The 19,865-nt window shown below is 46.1% G+C and overlaps 1 protein-coding gene across 1 annotated transcript in view; it reads left to right on the forward strand.

The window, feature by feature from the left end:
• GOLGB1 (golgin B1) overlaps nucleotides 1-19,865 on the forward strand; it is a 959,320-nt gene that overhangs the window by 616,629 nt on the left and 322,826 nt on the right. The window contains exon 15 of the mRNA XM_069629448.1: nucleotides 7,434-7,559. Within this exon, the coding sequence (XP_069485549.1) occupies nucleotides 7,434-7,559 (126 nt within the window). The remainder of the gene's footprint in view (nucleotides 1-7,433; nucleotides 7,560-19,865) is intronic.

Raw genomic sequence — 19,865 nt, forward strand, 5'->3', positions numbered from 1 at the left:
TCAAGTTTTTATTAACAAAACAAAAGGTTCCTTCAACAAAATGAAAGTTTGATTCCTGGTATTACTTAGGGTGTGGATTCTTCACCTCATGGGCCCCCTCTTCCAGGCGCTGACCCTCATTACTTTCAGCCTCCCTCCTCTGTGTTCACGATGGCTCTTCCTTTATTCACCAATCTTAAAGTCTTTTTAAACAGTTCCACTGGACATCCCTCGGCCGGGTCCACGTTTGTCAACACACTGTTGTAACGCTCACCTGACTCCCACGGAGGCGCTGGCCTGGTTTGGATTGCTGTGGCCTCTTCTAGGGTGATGCGCAGGACTCGGAAGATGGCATGGACCGGACCCCAAATCTGGCTTGTCTGGCTCGTAGAAATATCCTTCTTAGGGTCTGAAAGGACGAGCTCTCCATCCTGCTTCTGATGCAGGGGCGCGTTGTTATCCAGTTACTTCACTGGATCTCGGATTGGTGAGAGTTCAAGTTCGCTTGGCTTTTCCGGTAAGAATTCTGTTGCAAGTTCAAGCTTAAAATAACCATTGTCTGTTTTCTCTATTTCAGGTGCTGAATGAAGATTCCGAGTTAGGGAATGGAACCGTTGAAGGAAAATTCTGGTGAGTTTTTGATGAGTGGTTCCTCTAGTGTTCTTGCATTAATGCACTAATGCTTGTGTCTTTTTCCCCTTAGGGGCCGGGGTTCGGAAATGCCGAAGATATGGCGCCGACCTGAAGTGAGAAGAGATGTCCCAATAAATATCAGGTAAGTCTTAGATGAGCGTTCCGCTAATGTCCTTGCATTCGCTCACTAATGCTAATGTCTTTTTCCCCTTAGGGGCCGGGGTTCGGAAATGCCGAAGAAACGGCGCCGACCCGAAGTGAAGAGGGATTGACCCAACAGGTAAGTCTTATGGTGGAAATTAAGCCTTTCTTATTCTCTTCCCTAGCTCACCTTTGTTCTTGTCTTTTTCTCCTTTAGGCACTGAAATGCGGCGGAAGATCCAGATGGTCGCTGATGGGCAAGAAGGCGCCTAGTAAAGGTGAGTGGAATGCTGCGCTGCAGCGAGCTATGCGATGTGCTTTTAAAAATGAATGTCTTCCCTTTAGGATCGTCGGCGAGATGACTCAGGAATGTGGATTAAGCAGGTAATGTCTCTTCTTTCTCCTGTTCTCCTCTCTTCTCCCTTTACAGGTGTTCCAGGATACTGTCAGGCGTGGCTGGAGTCCGGATGCAGGAGCAGACAGGGTGAGCGTCCAGCTGCTAGGTGCAGAACAACGCGAAGCGTGAGTTGCTGCCTGGGCGTGGCTTAAGTAGCCTTCAAAGTAGTTCCAGGTATGTATTCTTCCTCTAAGGCATGTATTCTTCCTCCGGCTACACCCGTGTGATAAAGTAGTCCCATAGGTAAAATAGTCCCATTCAGGCCTCTAGGTGGCCTGGATGTTGCAGCACGGTCTGCATCAGGTAAGTTCACACCAAGCACTTCTTAACACAAAGTCATCCTTTATGAGTCTGGCGCCTATGGCGCCTGGACTGAGTCCAAAGGGCCCCTACCTGGGGCTGCTGGGACTTCCCTCAGGAACATGATGTCTGCCTCTGGGGTTGCTGGGCCCGGTCTGGCTCCTTGGGGGGGTAGGCATCATGACAACTGTTTCATGGGACTTTAGACAGCATCCCTCGTCCAGGTTCAATCTTCCCCTCTTCACATTCACTTCACTTTCAATGATTGAGGGATTCACTTCCCTTACTTTCTCTATAGTTCTTAGGTCAAAGGCTTTCGACTGTATGGATATTTTGCTTGACCTCCTGTATGATCACTTTGACCTAACTTGGCGGCTCTTCTACAGCCTTCTCGTTTCTGTAGTTTCATTCAGATGGGGATCGCCCAGAGTCTCTCGAGTTAGCACCCACGTTGTGGCAGTTCCCTCTGCAGCTGGCCTCCACTTAATACTCTTACAGTTCTTTAAACTTGGTTCAACTTGCCATTTGCGACTTTCATTCATCACAACCCGGCTGTTATCGGCTCTCCCCTCGACTCACCAGCTGTGATGAACCGCTTAGCGTTCTTCCTAGCTGGAGTCAAGGTCGGTACCACGGTAGCAGGAGTTTCCCTCGCTCCCGCTTATCAGCGTTGACACGCTCTATGTACCGTTGACATCTGTTGCAACACACTTGGGCTATTGTCCTCAGTCTCACAAGTCCCTCTAAGGAGGTTTCGCAGGTTTGTGTCGAAAAGGGCAAGGTTGTGTCTCTCCTTGCCCACCTATCGATATTCGCCGCCTTCTCCTCTTCTTAAACTGCCAGGTCTCGATAGCGGTCTCGTCGTGCACCCTGACTTGCTCGTACTGTGCTCTCTTGCTCCACCTTTTATCCCTGTGGGGAAGGGAAAGGGCCGTCGGGTGTGTGTGATTCTGATCAATTGCCTGACCCTTCTATTGGGACATGTCGGGTAAACAGCTCTGGTATTAGTCCGGTCTCTTGTGTGTCATGCAAAAGTGTTTGTGTCGGGAAAGGGGGGTAGAGGGCAGTGGTTTTGAATGTCCTACGTGGTATGATGGGGAAAAGGTGTTGAAAGAAGGGGATACCGTGTCTCACCTGTCAGTGACCACTCCCCGAGGACCCCCATCCAGATGATCCTCCCTCACTGGTCCACCCCCAGGAACTGGATCCAATAGCAATTGCTGTGTCCTGGCCACCTCGATGACAGATCCCTGGGGACTAGCTGGGGAGACACATTCAGGTCCCTCACAGGTTTAGTGGGTTTAAAGTCCTTATCCTATCACCCCCTTGCCTGACTGTGATCAGTAGGGTTCTGGTCAAAGATCCTCCCCTGGGGCCCCTTAAAGTGGTTGGATTGGGAAAGGGTCTGCTAAGAGCTTTTCTTCAATTGATTTCTAACTTTGAGACCCTTACAAACAAACTGCCTGTTGGCTTTTCAGACACTTTTTCAGACTCTTAAAACACACTCAGCCTTCTGAAGGGAACTGCATTGGGACCTGTGACTCTAGTGCACTAAGCCCCCTGAATCTCTTTTCTAGCTAGGGAAGGACTTTCTAAGGTGTTGTACCTTATATTTTAATGTTTAGTATGGAGTTTCTAACTCTTTAATTGTACACATATTAGTTCTCCAACTAATGGTTACTTACCTGGTTCTTTTGTTCACTTGCTTTGTTATGCTACAGTATTATAAAACGTATCTAACTTTATAGTAAAGTGTTTTTAGCAGAGCACACCAAAATGACCGTGTATATACTAGTAGTGAATGTTTTAGTTTGTTACTTACCTTTGGTTTTTTTATTGCTATGAGTTTGGCTAAAGACTATGTAAATACCTAATTTGTATCCATTCTGTATTATTAAAGGTGCTCTTTGTGCGCTTACCTGAACCCTTCACCAGTCACACTTCCTAATCTAAGCCTTGCTGCTCAGTCACACTACCAGGATAAGAGCTAGACATTAGTGTATACATTAGTGTATATTATACCTGTTAACCAGAATAGGGCATAATATATCCACTGGGCTGATTCTGAAAATGCATCTCAACAGAGTTCATTGAAAAAAACGATAGAAATTAATCCGCTCCCACTAAGCCCGTTTTTGACACATCAAAGAGGTAACAAAAATGTTACTAAATAAAAAGAAAAGGGGGTATGTCATACTCCTGCAGCACTAAACTGTAAGGTGAGGGATGCAACAGTTAAACAATACAGTAATCACACAGCACAGTCTCCCTGCACAGGTAACCAGATGTGCTGAGCAGGGCCACCAAAATAAGTGAGTCATGCAAGGTGTAAGTATGGTAAAAATACTTCATTTACCTCCAAAAGTCAGTACAGGGTTCACGCCATAGCAAATTGCCGGGGCTTCCGTTGATGTCAAGGAAGCAAAGGTTTAATGGAAAATCTTTCCTATAACTGAGCATTAAACTGGCCTACTCTACATCCTACATATCCATGGGTTTATAAGGTCACCCTTGAATAGTGCTGGTAATGTAAAGAATTGAGAGAATTAAATGTGTGTGTGGGTGGATGCACAGCTGGAAGTGGTTATTCCTATACTAGACTAATAGACCAATGCAGAGGTTAAAAAATGTCGATTGGCACATGAAAACAGAATGGTGTCTTAAATGTTTTAAGGTTAAATATTTTTCTTCTTTCAAAAGACTGGAATGCAGCCCTGCAGACCGATTGTGTATTGTCCTGAAAATGGATGGTCTATGTAATTGAGGCAGACCATAAAGCCGAAACTCAAGTTGACGATTTTAAAACAATAAGTGGATTGTGACTGTTTTTTATAAATCAGCAGGGCCTATTTTATATAAGAAATTGAAGGGATACGGGCCATTGAGAAATGAATGGTGCATTGGTATTCTCTAAATATCGTTTTGCACCTGTGGTCCATTTATTGACCCCCTTGTGATCTAATCTAGCACAGTATGAATGCAGTGTTGCGGGAATTATTGGTATGGTGTGAGTGAGTGCAGTGCGGTCTATAGGGTATTGTATCTACATTTTAGCCTTGTGTTAGTGTAAAAAATATTGATGAAATGTGTTGTGTAACGATGAATTATTAATGTATGAGCTAATATATCAAAAATGATATATGAAATAATGTTGTAATTAGGTCTCAGTTGAGAAATCCATTGTTCATGAAAATGTGTTAAGTGCAAAGAGGGTATATGTCTTGTGTGTTTGTTAATGGAAACCAAGCCAGACCATGATATCGACTCTAGTTAGTATAATTTCGCTTTTTTAACTGAGAAAGCAAGTGGCAGCTAAGTGTTGTGGCTTGTGCCTTATGAATGCTGGAAAAAGGGGTAACTGTGTGCGCTGCTACTGCTCTTCTGAGCATCAGCCACAAGTTAATGGGCAAATGCACATGCACACAGTTTAGAGGAAATATAGGCTGCAGCCAACTCTCATAGGGTATTTTATTATACATTTTTTGTGCATAATATGAATATAATTTCAATAGAGGATTGGTGGAGCCAGTTTATGCAGGGCGCACACATTTCCCTGAGCATAACTTAGTTTTTTTGTGTGCAGAATTGGCTGAAATTGTATTTGGTTTATAAAGTTATGTATATTTTTCTTTTTAAATGTTATTTGATGATATTTATTTTCTGTGAAAGCTTTCCAGTAAATAAATGCATAGTAGTAATAATTAATAATAGAAACACAATACGCTTAAGGGTCTCATAAAATGGGTCAGCAGAATCCCCAAAAAGTCTGTCCTAGACCAGCTAATAATTAATAAAAATTGTCTTCTGCAAGGTGTGTGTGTGTGAGTGACACCAAAAGGATAATAGCATAACAAATGTGAACATTTTAGCCACAGGAACGAGCAACATTTTATTAAATCCTCACTAGTAAATACAATTGTAATCTGAAATGCTGTATTAAGGGTGTATGGCAAGTAGTACTGGTATGTTTATACCTGTTTGACCCTCATTTTTGTACTATTTAGGTGGAGAAGTTTCATTTCTTAGATCCCCAAGTAGTTTGTGATGTAAAAGTAAAGTGAGAGCTGAACATTTTGCAGTTTGTGTTTTGGAAGGCAGGGAAATGGGCAGACTAGATGTACATTAGGTCCTTTCCCTCTTCATCATTGGATATGAATTAATGTTATTGGTGTAATGTAATAGCTGGAGACCAAGTTGTGTTGATGGTGTTTGCATGCAGGGATCTTGGCAAAGTAGGAGAGAAAGGCTAATGTGTTTTTTGTGACTCTTATGGGTAGGTGGCTTAAAGCACCACAGGTGAAGTATGATTATGGGTGCAAGTATGGGTGCAAAGGAGTTTCAGATCATCAAAAATCGGTATGAAAACTCCGAAATTACAGCCAATGCAAGGATCTGTGGAACCTACAGCTCACAGATCTGCTTTCTACCTGGAGAACTGGGCTGTGAAATACCTTGGTCATTTTCACAAGTTCCTCTAGCGCCTGCTCACCTGAAGTCCCTTTCCCTATTTATTTTCCCTCCTCCCCTCTTCTCCGCCACTCTTCCCTCCTCCTGTTAATTTCCGGCACTACCTCAATTGCCGTTAGGCATAGTAATTGTACCCGCCTGCCTTTTGCAGTCACCTACCCTCTCTTTCCCCCGCCACCCTCTACTTCTCTTGTTAAAGTCTGGCACTACCTCAATTGCCGTCAGGCATAGTAGTCGTAGCCACCTGTTCCTTGTAGCCACCTTGCCCCTACCCACCCCTGTTTTAATGTTCCACTAGCACTTACTCCTATCATTTGTCCCTGGACCTTTTATAGCAGCTGGTCTGTTTCCCCCTTTCCCTCCATGTCTTCTCCCCCCCACCAGCACTATTCTGCATCGTTGTCTGACCTATTATGATAGTTGCTTGTTTTGTTCCTCTCCTTCACCCTCATTCCACATCACCCCCTGTCCCTCTTCCCCTCCTCTTGTTTACTCATGCTCTACATCAATTGTCATTAGGCATAGTAATGTTACTGCTGGTTTTGTCTCATTTTTTCTCCCCTTCCCTTCTTCTCCTTAACTGTTCCTTGCACTTGCACTATCTGAAATGTCGCCAGGCTGATTATGATAGTCATTTCTCACATTCTGAATTGTTTCAAGGACTTGTAATAATGTAATTGTATTCTCCCATGTTCCCTCCCTCCTTGAAACGCTTTGAAACACATTGTGTTTAAGCGCTATACAAATAATCAGTTCAATTCTATGCAGTACATGTAGCACACAGTGTGAGATTCAGGGAAATGAACACAGCTTGAACTTAATTGACAAAGCATAGGGATGGTATTTTAATTATACATGATGCACCAAATTCCACACTTTATAAAAATGCAATTGCATGCCAGTCTCTCAAAAAACGAAGTAAAGGGATGGATAATTAGTGCAGTACTCTTCATCAGACCCTGTTGAACTACTTTGTGCGGAAGGAAGCGGGCGGGTGGAGTGACGCGTGAATGGAGAAGAGAAATGGCAATGTATGCTACATTTTCTTTGAAGTGGGGACTTGAATCGCCCAGAGTGCATAAGAAGTGTGACAGTAATTAGTAAATCTTCACTGTGGCATAGAAAATAAGAATGAGTACCTCTTAATACGCACCTTGCAAATACCCTTCCTTCTAAGATGATCCTCCAGCAATAGTAGCATTGCTCTGGGTAATCTTGACATGCATATTCAGGGAATCAATTGTGGCAAACAAAGTGTTCTAGTCACATGTCGTTAAGATGTATGTGAGCCCACCTTGCCTGTGCAAGCATACTGTGCATCTGTGGGAACTAGGGGTTCAGTGTCCCATATATGTTTGTGCGATCTGCATATTAACCCTGGGTTGACACTCTAGTTTTAGGTTAGATTCCAGATACATCCATCTTGCAAGGCAAATTTGTGGACTGCTGAAAACTCCTTCAGTTTGAAGCCCAAATACCCTTTCCCACAATAACATCTAATATCCTACTTTGGCAGGCTTCACCAGAAATGGGCAATGGGAAAATTCAGGAGGAGGAAACAGTGCAACTCCAATCCCAACTCAGTGATTCTCTGAAGCAACTGCACCAGAAGGAGCTGAGGATTCAACAGCTAAACAGTAAGGTGGGTGCATTTCCATTTGCTATACACCAGCATAGCTCTGTTTTAAGACTTATATTGGTGCACCCCAGTGTGCAGTGGAGAAACTACATACCAACCTGACTTGTATTGTACACACAGTAGTATGAATCCCATGCATTCATGATTTGAATAGGTTTCTGAAATGTCCTACTGTTGGTAGGGATTTTAACAACCTCTATTGTAGACGGTTGTGTGTAGCAGAGTCAAAGCAAACTCACTGGTAACATGCCTTAGCTGCAAGGCTTAGACTAAGGATATCAGGAGACTGGTATAAAGTACATGTAATGTGCCCACTGATTGTCGTACAATAGATTGTCCACACAGGTAAATATAAAAAATAAATGTATTTATGAAGAGAACAGGTGCACCAAGAGCGAAGGGTACTACAGGTAAGTAAAACTATACATGCATATACATAACACAACATGGGTGTCTTATTTAGACACCAACCACATATAGATAAAAAGACAGTTGTCAAGCAATATACTGTTAAGTAGATTAAAGTGGGGGAGAAAGATGTTAGTACATGTCATAAACCTTTTAACACTATAGTTGACAACAACACTTGGAAAATAAGTTTAAGCAGTCCAACTGTATCCTAGTAAACATTGTTCAAGAAGAGTTTCAGATCAGTTACCAGTTTTGGATACTTAAGGGGAATATAGCAATGTTATCAAAGTTATCCTGTAGGATTAAATGGGGCTCAATGAACTTGAAGTGGTTAGATGGGGACACATCTCCTGTGCACAAAGTAGGCAGTTACCAATTCCAGATGTCTAGGAGGCCTGAGGTAAGATTCATATACCCAGGTTGCACCTCCAAATTTAAGGCAAGGGTAGCTGCAGTGTATCACCTGGCACACAATGGGCCCTTTCAAGTAGGGGGTTACATACAAAGGGGTAGGTAGGCAGAACAATAGAAGAGAAATAAACAAGGGCACAGATCATGTAACCACATCTTTTATTTAGTGTGCTTAACAGGACTTGCCTGACTGAACCATGTCTCCCCGTCATGGTGGATACATAGAACTCTGGGACAATGGGCAGGTCTTCCCTGCCAGCAAGAATGGACTTACCCGAGAAGGAAGGGAATTCAATGAAGGAAGATTAGTGCACCCTGTGGGGCCGGGGCTGCAAATGGCACCCCAGGGCATCGGGGAGGTGGCTTGCCAGGCTGCCTATTTCAGCTGTGGCCCAGCAAAAGATCAAAAGCCCTGGGTCATGTGCATGTGCAGCCCAGGTGAAGAATTCCCCCACGTGAGTGGGCGTCCCCGAGTTAGGGCATGGCCTGTGAGGCTACGGTCCACCCAGAGGCCAGACTGGAGGGAGAGCGTGAGTCTCGAGCTGTGTGGTGCACGGAGGCCCGGGTGAAGATGGCAGCGTGGCTTGTGAGCAAGTCCACCTGCCCCGGGGCCAGACGGGGTGGGTGGTGAAGATGAACTCCAACAGTGTCATGCACGGGGCCTCCAGCACTGCCAGGGGCCTGTGAGGTCTGTACCTTCCCCAGGAGCAGGACTTGCCTGGAACCACAGCCGATGCGTCCTATGGGGCCAGGGCTCATTGCGAAGTGCGATGGTTCATCGCAGGCTTTGGACAGGGTCTGTACGGAGCCCTACGGAAATGCTTCCTGCTTGCCACAGCTGAGAAAAATTATTGGTGCACTGCCACGTAGGAAATAGACAGAGGGCCTCATGAGCCCTGAGGCAAAGTTTCAACATTAATCGCTCTGCCACAGAGAAAATCACAAAGCTACCTAAGCCCATTTAAGTGGAACACTGTCACGGGAGAAACCAAAGGGCTGCCATAGCCTATAGGAATAACCACCACCACAGAGGAAACATTAACATATTATAACCATCAGCAAGGCCCCAGACCAGTCCCTTGGAAACCTGTGGCAGCCACCTGCGGCAGAGCTGGGGTGTGCATATTGGTGAGCGAGAAAGATAAGTGACCATCGGAAAGGTACTGTACTTTGGACTATTACAATTATTGCATGACTGACATGTGGGGACTGGAATGGGAAATTAAGGGCACACTACACCTGCCAATGTTATTTAAAGAAATGCAAAAGAAATTTGTATTTGGGGGGTAAGAAGTTGTGGAGTAAAGAAGGGAAATCCCGGGGTGTTGAGATTGGGGAACATGCGAAAGGATCGCAGGAAGAGGGGTTTGTTCAAAGGGGTATCTTTTACACTGTACACAGAAAAACATGCAATGTACGGGGAACAGGAAATGGGCAAATCAAGATGGGATGAATGTGTTAAGCATGCTTTATGTATTTATAATAGAATTTCCTGCAAGGGTCAACATCCTCACCCTCTGGTGTACTGTGCTTTATTTAATAGAAGGAACCCAGGATTGTGTCATCGCAGGTTGCTCAGCGCCTCACCTGAACAGCCGGTCTGGGATGGTGGGGTGGTTCCAGTTTGGCCCATTACTTGCCCGGGGTAATTTTAGAATTTTGTGCTCCTGGACCGGGGCCATAGAGCCATGGGCCACATGCAGAGTAGAACGTTTATGCCCTATTGTATTTAATGGCAAACAGGAGGGAAAAAAAACAGGTAGTTTGCCCAGTTCCTCGAACACAACCAAGAAGACCAATGACTCCAGGTAAGCCTGGAACGGTGTGGGCAACTAATCTCACTGTTGGTTGCAGCGTTGCAGTTATTGAAATTTCAAGGAGCTGGGAGCTATTTAGCTCATGTTTGTAGCATAGTACAGTCTGGTAAAATACAAAAGTAGCTCCTGGGATCTACTTTTCACTATTCATGCCAAATAATGGCTTCCACACATACCTATATGATAGTAATGCTTGGGGGCTGGGAAGGAGTATAAAGATGCATTATGATACATGTATACCTCATTAAAAGCACAATAAGCCATATATACTGGACAAAAGGATATAGTGTGCTTCTTATGTGAAAGTTCAACTTGCAAATCTCTATTTACTAGATCCTTGTTACCCAGCAGTAGCACCTGCTTACTGGGTGACATCTGACATCCAGGAGCTGCTTTTAGCTCCTGCTCAACAAATCCTTAATTTGATCCCTGCATTGGGGAAGCAAGGGGTTGTGGGTTCAGGGGTGGCTTAGTTTCATAGTTGGGTCTGGGCAATCAGCAGTTGTGATATCTGTTCTCAATCTCATGGTTCAGGATACCACCAGGCCTAAGCTTAATTTGCAGGTTTTGATGATAACCTTTGCTTTGGTACTTACCATTGTTGATCTCCTGGTATCACCCTACCTGATCTTTGCAATGTGAATCTCAATTCTTTCTGTCTTGCCCTCGTTCCCCTTGTGTCCAGTCATGTTTTTGTTCTTTTTCCCTCCTGGCACCCTGGCGCCCAAGCTTTGGAACTACGTCTGTCTCTTTTTTTGTTCTATTACTCCTTTCTCCCTTTTTCATGCCCGTTTTAAATCTCATTTTCCCTCTTCTGCATAATTACTCTTGAATTGTACCATGTTTACTTGTTTTTGTACAGTCTAACTATGTACAGTGCTTAGGTGTTATGTGCTATAAAAATAACATACAAATACTCTCAATGCAGCAGGACCTCTGAGATTTGGCAGACGAGAGAAGTGGTCTTTGTGACGTAACAAGAGCCTTTAAGTGACAGTGAAGATAAACAAAGCATTTTAGATAGAGGAAAGCCCCTCTACCTGTGGGAAAGCAGATACAGAGCTTCGGAGTCCGGGTCCCTGAAGAAGTCCTTCAGTGAGTTGCAAAGCATTGGATGCTGGATGTCCACCTAGCACAGAGGCGTCCCCTCTCCAGATGATGCAGGCTACCAACAGATCCAAGGCTTCAACAAGGTTGTAGAGGACATTCAGTGACGTGCAGGAATTTGAAAGGTTTGTTCACTCTGGGAGTTGGCTTTGGCAAAATTGATCGCAACAGCAGCTTCTTAGTGCCCCTCTGTGACCTCTCCTCACCTATCACAGGGCTAGTAATAGTCAATGAATAGCCAGTTTGGGTACATTTATTATATCCATTTGGTTTGGATGTGGATTTAGGGTGTCTAGAACTCCATGCCTCGTCCAAACCAGTTCCAAGCACACAAGAGGCTCTTTCCTAGATTAGTATGATCATATTCTTTGGCCATTTCTTACCCCTGCCCAGGAGGAAAGCATCCAACAAAGACAATGAGCCGGAAAGATAGGACTTAAGCTATAATGTTAGCCATGTTGGCCACTACAGTGCTAAAATCTCTACCACATGGGAATCAAGTAAAGGTGTACAGGAGTGCACTCATTAAGTGTTCAAATAAGGTAGTATGCGACCCGACTTCCTGGCCTATGCTGATTAAGGGAACATGCCCTTAAAATAAGAAGTATGGGTGCATAGTTTATCCTTCTCTAAAACCCCCCACACCCCTGTTCAAAGAACCCATGTCAGCACGGTTGTGCCTCTAGCACTGAGAGCAGCTGTGTATCTGATTAATTGCTCAAAATACTTAGTATTTTTTACATATTTATAAAGTCATAATATTTTAATCTTTTTTTAATTCTTTTATATTGTTTCATGTGTTCTAAAGGAGTCGATCTGTCTTTCTTCCTTTTTTATGTACTGCATATTCTCGTAACTTGCAATTACTTTTTATCAATCATACTTGGTCCACTCTGCTGGTTTTTACACTTCTTCTGTTGGCCCACCTTCCCCAGCACCAGATTCCACAGCATTCCCTCCACTTTGGATCGTTGCCTTTTTTAGTGTGTTCGAGACCTGTCCCGCTATGGATGCCTAGTGTTACTCGGCATGAAACTGGTAATTTAGTAAAGCTTCAGTTCTATTGTACACAGCCTGCTTTCTTTAGAAATGCCTCCCATTGCCAGCCTTGATCCCCTAACCATACCCATACTGGGGACAATTCCTCTGCATACTTTTTTAAGGGTTTTAGGGGAGATGTATCATTGTTATGCTTCATCCCCTCTCCTAGTCAAGCCCCCAGTACTTTTTGCTGGACTTCTGGACCTTTTTCTGAAATCCTGAATGAGTGGAGCCTTTTCCCACTCATTTATTCTTATGGGCTCTGTCTTTTGAAACTCCATTATTTGTATTGTACCTATCCTATGGAGTCTATTTTCCTCCATAACTCTTAAAGGAATCTGTATTTTACTATCGTAGCACACAACCCCTCATGGGCAGTTTTGCTGGGGACCCTTAAGGTCCTCCTTTGAGATTATTTTTCTTTATCCTAGAGTAACTACAGTTCTTATTTCTCCTAAAACTTTATAGTCTGAGCGATTGGCACACACCACCTGTTGTGGAGTAACAAAGGGGTACCTAGTATCCCCCTTCTCTCTACTCCTGTGACGTTTTAGTCACATAGACAATCTGCTCGTTATGGCTTGTGGCAGTGGACGTGTTCTACCAACTATTGTGTAGTTTTTCTACCGCAGGCTATGTCCATTGCTTCGGTAGTGCACAATAGGGGTACCCAAGTACTAAATTGGAGAGCTTCCTTCTTTGTTCGCCATTACTAGCATGGTTGTTCTTTGTCAGGCCTTCTTCTAGGGGCAGGCCTGTGTGTGTATTTTGCCTTTGGAGGGAACCCGTGGGTGTCCCCGCCTAGGCTCCAGTGTGTCTGGGCTGGCAGGAAGTGGGGGAGGAGTTTTCCACCCTCCTGTCCTTTGTCTGCCAGAGTGCCTGAATGGGACAAGCTCCCACTGGGGGTCTGGCTGAAACGCCCCTTTCTGTAAACTGCTGAGGAAGATTGCAGAGGAGTAAGTGCTGGAACTGTATAGAAGGTGAGGCTCCTGGAGTGAAAAGCAAGTCGACCACTGGAAGCTGAAGTAACCGAAGAAGACGACAACCAGAGATGCCTACAGACCCTTTGCAATACCGTGAAGCGACCACTGCTGTCCTGACCCTGTTTTCTGTGTGACAGAGGAGGTCCGAAGAGGATGACTCCTTCCCTCTGACTGGTGGGAACAACCAGTCCAAAGACTAATTTTGATTTGAGCCACCTCCCGAGGTCCTGTGAGTTTCCAGAGTTGCAGAACCCTAATACCAGGGGACCTGCTGCCCATTTCAAGTGCATCATCGTGGAAAGGCTGAATCTGTCCAAGTCTTTGCTGAGCCCACAAGGACACTTCAGAGACCCAATCCAACTCACCCAGTACCCCTTATCAGAGTGTGGGACTGCAGGGACCGAAGAAGATTGACCGGGCGAATTGTGTCCTTTGGTGCTGCAGAAAAGGCTCCAAAACCGCAGAGTGACCAGAGAAGTTGATGAAAGCCGTGCCAGAGGTCCTCCCTTGAGACTATTTCTGAGAGATCCCATCCATTTCCTGCCTTTCATCATCAGACCAAGTAATCCGGAGGTCGGTCCGTAGCTGCAACATCGCGGAGCATCCACCACAAACGTTTTCTTCAAACCTAAGGTACTGTGAGGAAAAAAGGTATTGCTTACCTCATTCCAGAAAGTCTCTCCAGAGCGTTGAGTGCACATAGAGGTGTCCAGGGCAACCCCCTCTTATCTCCCACTCATCTCCGGGGTGTGTCGGTCAAAATGGAAGTGGGGGGGGGGGGGTACGCACTGGTCGACAACTGAAGCTGCAGGACACAATGGCTAATCCTGCCATAGCAGAACCAGAGGTGAGACTGATTTCGCTTTGGCCTATTGTGTCTTCTAAAACCATTGTTAAAGAGCTCTCTGTTGCTCGCACGCCTAACCAAGTACCAGCACCTGTGGCTTTGGAGCTGACTGACATTGAGATTCTTGAAGTGGATTGGGGGGGCTCCCAACCACCTCTGAGTCGAGGGAGAAGCCTATTGTGAACAAATTGAGGTTATGGGCCTGCCGGTAGGAACTTGGATCGTGGAATCAAGCACTTACTTGAATGCGGCCTCCTTGGAGGCCACTGCGCCTGCAATGCTCGAAAGAGACTTGGGGATAAAGGATTGGCCACCAGTGGGTACAGAGATGACCTAGCACCTCTGCGTCGCTCCCCATCAACCAGACACATTGAGAAGAGCCCCCTCCATGTAGCCCCCAAAGCGCTACCAATGTGACCCCCCTGTGGAGCCTGCACCCCGAGCATCATGGGGGGGAAAAGAACAGACGTGGTGGTCCAGGTATTGCCTGGGTATCGGCCCCGATGTTTACAGTGGTGCCGACGTTGTCCCCGAGCCTCTTCGCAGCACCACGCAACCCTCAATCAACCACACTGATCGGGCGGGCCTGTGATGGCGGGGTGTGAAGTGGCGTGTAGCTTGGTCTCTGGGGAACCCCCCCGGGCCCGGGAGCATCAGAAGAAGACGATTGCGTGCCTCCACCCCGGCATCCTACGTTTTGAACACCGGGGAGCTGAGAGACTACGCAATTCAGCCTCTTAACGGTCGGAAGTGAGACTGAGTGGGCTAGACACCTCCAATCTGGTTCTTCGACCAGACCTCCCCCCATCCCCTGTGTGTGCTATATCATGGGGTGCCGGCTGAGCAAAACTCTGTGGTCTGCGGCTCAGGGGAGCCCATTAAGCTCACCTTGTTAGCTGCGGTGAGACAAAACACACATCCAGACCGCCCTCGAGATCCAGGCATCCCACAGTGAGACGAAAAGGCAGGCGACGGTCTAGACAACGTACCCCCCACAGCGGAGGTTTTGACCCAGTTGGACCCCTTACAATGGGAGCTTGCGCCCTGTTAGGCAGAAACCTGTGCAGTTCCCTCTGGGACCACTGCAAAAGATTTAGGACTACAGGTGTTTGGCAGTAAACCCACTTGGTAGCAGTCTGTACCACACAGATTCACTTGGTAGCTGTGGCTGAGCAGTCAGACTTCCCTCAAGAAGAGTTAGGCAGTATACAGAGTATTCACAATAGGTCACAAGAACACAGTAGAACAAGTAAACACTGACCAGAGCTTGGTGTAAAAGAGATATAATTATTTATTTAAAACCACATCTAGAAAATCACACAGGCACTAATAGTAAGCAATTCAAAAACACGGTCACTAAAAGATATACACTCCCTTAAAAGAATATTTAGACAAGTCTTGAGTAAAGCCCCACTTATTTTCAGACAGCGGTGAGTGCTTAACATAGATGGCACTCTAATAATTCGTTTTAAAAAGGGAGAGAAAAGCAGAGAATCAAATGAAACGGATCCCAACACTTTTTCACAAACACAACAAGAGAGGAAGGCAAAGTAACACTGTGAATTCAGAGTCAGTAGGCCGGACCCGCTTTAAGAGGATCAAAACGAAATGTGTCCAACGTCATACAGTTGCAGTGCACAAAAGTCTTGTAATGGTTCAAAAAGGAGTTGGACCAAAGAAAGGGACCAGTTAGGGGGTCAAGGCGGCCAGCCCAGTCCAGAAGATTAAGGGGTTATTATTACCTTGTAGCAATCTTTAGAAAGGGAGGCCTGGCGGACACGGTATCTTAAAGTGGTGAGAATACTTCAGCGGGGGCAGTTGTTCCTGGCAGCGGATGCAAGTCGGTGCTTCGTCCGGGGGAAGAGAGGATCTCGTCGGGGAGGAAGACAGGAGTCCGTTGCACTGCCAGGGAAGAAACCAGCCGCAGAGTTTCTCGGGTACAAGGAGCGGTCCGTTGGTTCACGGTCCAGTGGTAAGTGGCTATCCGGCTGCCGGGGTGCTTGGCACGGGCAATTCGACCACAGACCGGTCTGGGGTGCGAAGAGAAGAAGGTAAACTGGTTGTGCCCACCAGTCAGGGGAAGAAGCCTCTCCAGCCGGGAGATCTTCTCTGTCGTCGGGGAGTGGTGAGTCGGTTCTGCAGGGCTCCACCGGTGGTGTCGTCGTGGTAGGTCGGCTCAGCTTCTCCCTCGTCGGATTCTCAGGTCCTGTGGCGACTTTGAAGTTCCAGTCCCCAAAGCCCTGCTTTTATGCAGCATACCCCCATTCACTCAGCCTAGCCGTCAATCAAACATGCTAAGTGGTGAGCCAGCCGGCTCACCACTTGGGCCAATCACACAAGAGTGCGACTTGAGTTACCAAGGTAAATCAGTCCAGGGTGCCTAAACCCCCTCCTACACCCCCTGTGGTACCCAGACAGAGTGGCACCACTTTTGGAGGCTTCTGTGGAGAAGCCCGCCAAAAAGTGGAACAAAGGGCTCGACTTGGGTTGGAGTCACAGAAGAGAACACAAACGCCATTTTAGAATCGAGTCCTGGCAAAAAATACGAACCGGCGAATTAATATTAATTAAATAAACCGGCGGTATGTTCGAGGCTATGAGAATTAAATAATTAAAGTTGGTAGCCTCGAGCAATGGGAAAAGCCCATAGGAATATATTCGCGGTCGAATATAAAAAGTAGTATCCACTGCCACCAGCCAAAACTCGGGGGGGACAGTGACGTGCCACCTCGACTAAGAGACCCCGGGGCAATCGAATTGCCCCGACCAGTACGTCCACAATATGATGGTTTGTACTGGTGTCTGTTAATAATTTGGGACTAGTAAAGCCAATGGTGACTTTACATGCCCTGGGAGACAGTAGTCAGTCCCAGGGTATGGAGTCTATGGTGGGGGGTCACTATGACACCCCTGTGTTACTGCACGGAGGGTGCTGTGTAACACACATAGTAAAAACACATGAGACCCTATGGAGTAAAGGACCCCATAGCCCGAAAAACACATTAACAGTCAAAGGAACACCATAAATCATGTCCAAGAGTGGGAGTAAAAGAGTCTCACTCCTGGCAGGAGAAAAAAAACAAACTCCAGAAATCCAGCAAAGCTGCTGGGGGACTCACTAGGTTAGGAAATTCAGCCTAAAGAGAGAGTTCTCCCTAACACGCCCTGTGGCCTGCCCCTGGGTGGGAAGTACTGTGAGGAACTCATGGTGGCAACAGTAAAGACAGACACAGTGATCACAGTTCAAGGGTGTTGATTGAACAATGAATGCAGGTTGGAAAAACGCCATACCTAAACCTAAATCTAAGATGGGAGCAAGCGTCGACCATCAAAAGAAAAATAAGTCAGTCCTAGTGGCGTTGTTTCAAAATAAAAGGGTCTATACTAAGAAAAACCTATTGCCAATTCCTTACAACTAATTATAGAAAGAGTATGGGATAGGGCTTCAATAAAGAAAATAAGTGTTCCAAATAATAAGTCAGGATGCGATTGCAAGGGGTCTCCCTTCCCCACTTGTTCAGCACGAGACAAGGTGAGGCCATGGAGCACAGCACACACTCGAGCATGACCCGACAGTTCCGTCCCAGCTGTCAGGTCATTCAATGGTAAAATCTCTTTGCATTAAAAAGCCTCTTGCCTTCGAGGCCTGTTGTATCCAACAAACAAATATAAACAAAAAGTTCCTTTCCACAGTTCACATTGGATATTGTCTTCACCCCTGGGTCCCCCTATCCTGGCGTTGACCCCTCACGCATCATATTCAACCAATCAATTGAACAGTTCCTTTCTCAATGAACTTTGGGTGATGCCTTTTCACCCCTGGATCTCCCTCGGACGTGCTCAGATCCTAAATGACAAGGGGGCACGTCCCTTCCCCTTGTCTTGCAATACTCCTTGCTTTACAAATCTTAATGTCTTTTTGTACAAGTTGCCGTGCCTTGCCCCTCGTTACTGGTTTCCCTCTTCCAGGTTCACTCTCTCCACCTTTTGGATGTCATTTTTTCTCTGCCGGGTTCACTCTCGCCAATGGTTATAGACAGTTCATCATGGGACTTTAGACTTCGCTCCCTCTGATTAGTATCCCTCTGCCGGGTTCACTCTTGCTAATCTTTACAAGATACAGTTCATGTATTTAAGTCCACAATGCAAGATTCACTTCCCTTAGCTTTCTCAATCATCTACCGGTCAAAGACTTTCGATGGTGCAGAGAATTTACAAGACCCCTGTTTGACCACTTTGACCTCCCTTTGCCTCTTCCCAAGGGCTTCTGGTTACGGTAGTGGTGTCTACCCTTGGGTAATCGCCCAGAGTTTCCTGCTTGAGCACCCACGCAGTGCTGGCCTCCTCTGTTTTCTGGTTTTTCCCCTTCTTCCACAATCGTATCTTTAATTCTTTTCAAAGTTGACAAAGATCAAATTAGCTGTTGTCTACTTTTCAGTCAACACAGTTCGGTGTCTTATCGATTGTCCCCTCGGCTCACCAGCTGTGATGACCCGCTTGCCTTTCTTTATCCTTGGAGTCAAGGTCTGTTCCACCGAGACCAACGTCCTTTCCCGGCTTGGTTATCAGTAGAGGAGGGTCTTGCATACCATAGACATCTGCTGCAACACACGCTGGCCTTTGTTTGTGGTCTTATGTTTCCATCTACAGAGGTTTCACAGGCCTGGGTCGGAAAGGGGCAAGGTCACTTCTCTTTTTGTCACCCTCTCGGTATTCGCTGTCTTTCGCCTCCTCTTGAACTGCCATGCTGATTGAGTTAACTCTCACGCCGTGCGGTCTGCCTTCCTCATACTGCGCTCTCTTGCTCCACCTTTTATCCCTGTGGGGAAAGGAAAGGGGGGGTGTGTGTTCGTGTGTGTGTGTGTGTGTTCGTGTGTGTTCGTGTTCAATTGCCTGACTCTGCCTGCCCCTTGTGTCAGGACATGTCAGGTAAACAGTTTGTGTTAAACCTTTGTGTTTTATGGTGGGAGAAAGTGCCCATGTCTGGAAAGGGGAGAGGTAAAATTTCTGAACATTCTGCGGGGTAGGAAGGGAAAGAGATGTTACATGGGATTATAACGCTTCTATTAGGGTTTATAGTGATCTCAGAAGGGTAGGTTTTGTAAGGTTTGTGAAATGAGTGGGAGGGTTTGTGGGAACTGTAGTCATTGGTTACCTTTGACTGGGAGTTCGGCCAATGATAGTCAGGGGGACGGGATTGGTAGGGTTTATGAAACAAACGGGAATGACCGGGATTTTGAAATGAACTGAGGGGATTGTGAGAATGCAAGTGTTTTGTCAAGGTAGACTGTGTGTTCGGGAATGAATTATCAGAGGGACGAGGAAAAGAATGACCGGGAGTATTCGGGTAAGACACAGAAAAAACAGGATTTTGGGAGGGATAGTTTTTGGATGTAGGGGAGGTGCTGTGTGAACATGCACTGAATACGAGGATCGGGTTTTCATGAAGATCCATGGTGAGGGACTGCAGTTACAGAGAAAAAAGCAACGGGTAAAACCTAGCGAAACAAAAGAAAATGGCGACTGCTTCATAACAAAGGGTAACGCTGCTGGCAGAGCTGTTGGTGAAGCGAGAATGAAACGTGGCAGTGGCGTTCAGTTACAAGCCTGATTGTAAACGCTGCCCTGACCTGGGAAGCAGCGGATACATAAGCCCTCACGGACCCGTTGCCTATGAGAGCTGCTGGAGGAG

This window comes from Ambystoma mexicanum, chromosome 12 (assembly GCF_040938575.1).
Source record: "Ambystoma mexicanum isolate Mex_15411 chromosome 12, UKY_AmexF1_1, whole genome shotgun sequence".
Classification (NCBI taxonomy): Eukaryota; Metazoa; Chordata; class Amphibia; order Caudata; family Ambystomatidae; genus Ambystoma; species Ambystoma mexicanum.